The sequence below is a fragment of the Hakea prostrata genome, chromosome 4 (assembly GCF_041222555.1).
Source record: "Hakea prostrata isolate BN-2017 chromosome 4, UWA_Hpros_2, whole genome shotgun sequence".
Lineage (NCBI taxonomy): Eukaryota > Viridiplantae > Streptophyta > Magnoliopsida > Proteales > Proteaceae > Hakea > Hakea prostrata.
The window spans coordinates 13657551-13663165 of NC_142603.1; the positions used below are offsets into that span (position 1 = coordinate 13657551).

Here is a 5615-nt window from a genome sequence, read left to right on the forward strand (position 1 = left end):
GTACGTAAATGAACTCATCAAGTTTCCATTGAAATATGATCTACACAATGAAAAGAACTTGCCATTTGTTGGTTATTAGGGGAATCCTAAACACATCTAGGTTGAAATATGGAGCCTAGGCCCTTAGTATTGATATTCCACATATGGAAAGATGGTTACAAGGAAAATTTCATAATTCTGGAAAGAAAATGGGGGTCATTTTAAAAAATTTGGGGGGGGGGGGGGATGGTCCCCTTGGTCATAATGTAGCTCCACCATTGCCCTTACTAAATATGAAGTAATAAGGATGCCCTTACTAAATATGAAGTAATAAGGATGTGAGGAGACCACAATCCTCTATTTGTCAAGTAGAGCATTCCAACTCAATTAGTATTATCACCAAAGAAATGGTAAATGCAAAAGGAAACAAAGTACGTTACAAGCATTTATTCTTTGAGTTAGGATCAACTACCCATGAAGGAAGACTCAGCTGATTAGAGATGTGTAGGCCCCAAATCTTCAGTGTGGGAGTCATGCCCTATATATGGATTTGAAATTTTATCCAAACAAGGAAATGAATCATCTATTTCTTTATGGATGTGTCATACATATTTATAGGTCAAATCAAAAGGTTGTGAATAAGTACAAAGAAAAAAATTATCTTGTAAATTTAACTTCAACCCTTTGATATGATATTAGTATACATTATCACCCATTTTGTTCTCAGAAATGGACTGAATAAAATTTCATATGGATTCGATGCATCCAACTCCAAATTTATATTGGTTCTGGTGGTTTTTACAGTTGTGCATGTTTGATAATTTCCTTTGAATTATATCCAATATACACTATTGGACTGATTTTGATTCTAGGGTGTAGTGGATAACCGCAAAACCTAGTGTTCTATGATACTAGAGTTAAGCAAAGGTCACAAAAAAGCTTCAATTGGTCATGGTAATGTTTACCTAAAAAAAAGTTAGAGACATGAAAGGGATTTTTATCATATTCATTTTTTTATTGGACCACCTATTTAAAAGGTTGAAATTAAATTAAAATAAAAAACTTTTTATCTACAAAGTCTTACCTCAACTATTTTGGTGTGATCCATAAATACGTGTCACTCATTTGTAAGGATCTAAGCAAATAGATGGACATAAAAAATTTCATATTTATCAACGGTGGGTTAGTTGAGCGGTTAAAAGCCCACACTTCCGTTGGGAGGTCTTAGATTTGCGCCAATCTGGGGACCTTGCTTGGGTCCTGCGCCATAAATGTGCAGGACCATCAAGCCATGCACTTTGGGCGGTGGGATTGGAATTTTGGTCAAAATTTCGATCTCGACCGTCGAAATTGAACGATCGAGATCGAAATCTCGAACAAAATTCGGCTTGATGATAATGCACAGGATGCAAGCTTTTTCGCCAATTTGGCGGCACCTATATTAGTAATAATCCTTTCCCTCCCCCCACCCCTACCAAGATAACCTTGCCGCCAAAAAAAATAAAAATAAAATTAGTAGATAAAAATTCCAGACCATGGTGACACATTTTGAGCATTGGATTCTGTTTCAATGGCGTTAACTGTCAAGCTTCCAACCAGAACCGGAAGAGCTAACGCGCTCTGGTGCGAACCTCAAACACGTCTCCATTTTCTGGTAGGGAGACTTCCGTTCCCTCGCTGCTCGCTGCTCGCTGCTCGCTGCTCGCTGCTCTTCTCTCCTTCAAAAATTGAAAACTGAAATAACCCAGAACCATCTTCCCTCCTCTCTCTCTCTATCTCTCTCGGGATTGAAGAAACGAACGAAGATGGGCATGCAGGTTAGTATAATTAATTCTCTGCCACTCATCATGATTCTCGTCTCTCCCATGTTCATACGTTCACCATTGTTGTTTTAGGACTTGATTTGATTGCAATTCTACAATACCCATAACCCTTAATATCATTTGCTCAGTTCCTAGGAGCCTCCGCTTCATTTGCGAAACTCGCCATTGCAGCTCTGTTCTTCGCCGCTTCTCTCTTCCCTTGTTCTTCCACCAAGGTTTCTTCTTATCCTCTTCCGCTTCTCATTTCTTATTTTCTGTTTTGTTAAATAAGTATTCATAATTAATTATGTGTCAGGTTGGGCAACCCTGCACTAAGAACCAAAGCTGCGGCGCGGGTTTGCTCTGTCAAGCTTTCCCTGCAAACGGAAACTCAAAGTCAAGATGTATTCGGACCCAGCCGGTCAATCCCACCTCAAAGGTACATTTCCCCCTATTTCCTAATGGGCGAATTTGTCTACTTTCTCTTGTTTTTTTTGGAATTTTTAAAAATCTCTTCATTGTTTTCTTATGGATTTTCTCTTGATCTGTGGTTGGTGATTAGGTTAATGGGCTACCTTATAATCATTATTCATGGCTAACGACGCACAATTCCTTTGCTCTTTTGGGGGCAAAGTCGGAGACAGGTGTTTCAATCCTCTCTCCTGAAAACCAGGAGGACTCCATCACCAGTCAGCTCAATGTATGTATTGTTCTTTTCTCTATCGTTCTCCTCCTCACAGGCCGAAAATTTTCTGTAAGATTTCAAGTTGGGGGATCTAGCTGGGAATGTAGGCATTCTTAAGGGTAAGCCATAAACCGGTAAGCCATAAACCTTTATCTTTTGAAAACATAATTATCAGTTAGCTTGTCAATTTGAAATCAGTAAGTTCATCTGTACCTTTCTAACTACAAAGCTGCATCTTCTGAAAGTTATATTCCAAGCAGTTGGTGGAATTGATTGCCGTGTTCATATTTAGTTTGACTCCAAAGTACTCAACTGCTTATCTACCCAAATTATATGCGTATTTAACACCAACCTGTTTGTCTGAGGCAAGTGTTTGTGATTTATCCCCTCAAAGAATTTGAAAAATAAGGAACCCTTCTTTCTTGTTTAGTGGAGAGAGGGAGATAACTGAACAATGTGACTAATTTCTTCCTCTTAACCTGTAAAGACATATTTTTCCTAAATCATCTCTGCTCACAGTAGAGGTGGTGGCCATGTCTTTAAAGCATATGTGTAACCAAAACTGGCTAAATAATCAATTGCGTGAACAAATGCCTATATCAGATTAGTTGGATCTTGTTGAATTACCAATAAATTGAATATTCATGATGTGGGCCAATAATCACTTGCTTGGTTGAGATGATCATTGGAAAATTTGCTGTTCTGGTTTCCTGATTAATTAATTCCATGAATCTTGGCCCTCTATAATATATTTACCTTAATCAAATTGGAAGAAAAGCTTTAGTACAAAATCTGCACTGGCCACAAATTTTTTCCTTGGCAGTTGTAAATCTTTCTCTTTTATTTTTTTGGAGGTGTGTGTTGTGTGGGTTTGGATGGTCCTTTCTGTTGTCTTCTGCTTTTAGTGAAAAAGTTACTGTGTCTAGTTGGTCAAATTAAAAAGGCAATTATGCTCAACTCATTAGATACTTTTCTTTGGATGTTAGAGCCTAGAGGTATGCATACTTAGAATGTGAAAATGTTATTGCAGAATGGCGTTAGGGCTTTGATGCTTGATATGTATGACTTTGAGAATGATATCTGGTTGTGTCACTCCTATGGCGGCCAATGCTACAACTATACTGCATTCGTAAGTTTCATTTAATGGATTATGGTTTATCTAGGAGGCTGGCTTCCTCATTTGATTCATCTATTTGTAACTCACTACTACAAGATTTTATAATTCAGCAACCTGCTATTAATGCTTTGAAAGAGATTCAAGTCTTTCTTGTTGCGAACCCGTCAGAGATCATCACCATTATTATTGAAGACTATGTCACTTCTGAAAAGGGACTCACTAAGGTCTTTAATGCTTCTGGCCTCATGAAATTCTGGTTTCCTGTATCTCGGATGCCCAAAAATGGTGGAGATTGGCCAAAAGTTGATGATATGGTGAAGCAAAATCAACGTCTAGTGGTTTTCACCTCTAAATCAGCTAAGGAGGCATCTGAGGGAATTGCATATGAGTGGAATTATATCGTAGAGAACCAATGTGAGTCTTAACTTTGACGCACCATGCTACGCCAAATTTGCATCTTAGTTAAAGTGGTTACCATTGATACAGGCAAAAGTTTCTCTTTTTTGGTGAAGTAGTAGAGGCAAATCCATGGTTTCTAATGGTTGTGCACTGAAAATTCAGATGGTAATGGTGGGATGAAAGTGGGTTCCTGTCCAAACCGTGCAGAATCATCTCCCATGAGCACAAAGACCATATCACTTGTTCTCCAGAACTACTTTCCTGATTCCCCAGATCAAGCAGCAGCTTGGAAAGATAATTCAGCTCCACTTATAGACATGATGACTACTTGCTACAAAGCTGCTGGGAATCGGTGGCCAAACTTCATAGCTGTTGACTTTTATAAGGTATTGATGAAAATGATTATCATGAGGAATGTTTTTTGTTCCAATGCATCATTCTACCAAGGAGATTTTGGCTGAAAAATGCTCGTGTAAACTTTGTACATTTCTTCTTGCTGCAGAGGAGCGATGGAGGGGGTGCCCCAGAAGCCGTAGATGTAGCCAATGGTCACCTAGCCTGTGGCTGTACAAACATTGCCTACTGCAAGGTTAGTTATCTTTATAACAACACAGTTGTAATAATCGACTACAACACATCATAACGGGCAAAAATAAATTCTTAACAAGTCTGTGCACGCCAAAATTCCATAGGTGCTAATTGTGATTAAGACAGTCTTTAAGCTCAATTGAATCCACTATGAGCTGTAACTGAATTAATATTATCCTGTGGGAGCACATGAAACAAGAAGAAATTGTATATGTACATATATATTGTAGCCTGCACTGTATAGTTATAAGGTATACTTGCTTTCTCCATGGTATGGAGGTCTGATTTCCCAGGTCTCAATCTCTGATCAGTGTGACAGTGTTGTTTTTTTCTTTCTTTTCCTTTTGGGTTCTTGAATCTTAATTGATATATGCAATGTGCAGGAAAATGCGACCTTTGGAGAATGTGAAATTCCGCCCCCAGCCCCAGCCCCAGCATCTAGTCCTACCATTTCAGCTACAAAATCAGCTTCAATGAAAGCAACGGCTGCAAAAGGTGATACCAGCATTGCTGCTTCCATGGGTAGAAGTTGGTTGGTTGGTTTAGTCTCAGTAACTGTTCCATCTTTGTTACTCTGGCTATAATTTCTCTCAGATTTGGCTTCCTATTTCCTTTCTAATTGTTATTCTAATCCACTGAATTTTAAAATTGTTGTGGAAAAAGAGTCGATAATATAATAAATAAGTTCTAACTTCACTACTGACCATTTGGGTTCGGTTATTTGTCTGGGTTACCTTTTTTGAATTTTATTTTTCGGGTATTGTATCAAGTGTTGGTGTATAGTTTGAGAGAGGTGGGACTGGGACGATTTCCAGTGTGTCAATTGTGTATCGAAACCGGTCAACCGTACTAAATTGCGCCATCTAAAACTGCATAGTACTGCACCATACAAAATTCGGTATGGTACGTACTGAAATCTAATTTTAAAATTCAGTTCGGTACAATACTGGTTTTGATGGAACCATACTGCGGTATGTTCGGAAACCGTACCAAATTTGCTAAAACGGTATGGTACCGTATAAAACTGTATACTGTATCAAATAGA

The 5615-nt window shown here is 38.4% G+C and overlaps 1 protein-coding gene across 1 annotated transcript; it reads left to right on the top strand.

Annotated features, from left to right (window-relative positions):
* Positions 1 to 1465: 1465 nt before the first annotated feature.
* Positions 1466 to 5615, top strand: LOC149018048 (PI-PLC X domain-containing protein At5g67130-like). The gene is made up of 9 exons (XM_089152377.1): positions 1466 to 1796; positions 1931 to 2017; positions 2098 to 2220; positions 2344 to 2481; positions 3497 to 3595; positions 3694 to 3997; positions 4145 to 4368; positions 4485 to 4571; positions 4954 to 5615. Exons 1-9 carry the CDS (start codon positions 1785 to 1787, stop codon positions 5152 to 5154), a joined length of 1275 nt encoding a protein of 424 aa, XP_089008503.1. The 5' UTR covers positions 1466 to 1784; the 3' UTR covers positions 5155 to 5615.

Excerpts from the sequence above, each read along its gene's own strand:
- LOC149018048 (XM_089152377.1), top strand. Across the intron at positions 2,482-3,496 it reads CCATCACCAGTCAGCTCAAT|AATGGCGTTAGGGCTTTGAT; the intron begins GTATGTATTGTT and ends ATGTTATTGCAG. Across the intron at positions 3,998-4,144 it reads TTATATCGTAGAGAACCAAT|ATGGTAATGGTGGGATGAAA; the intron begins GTGAGTCTTAAC and ends CTGAAAATTCAG.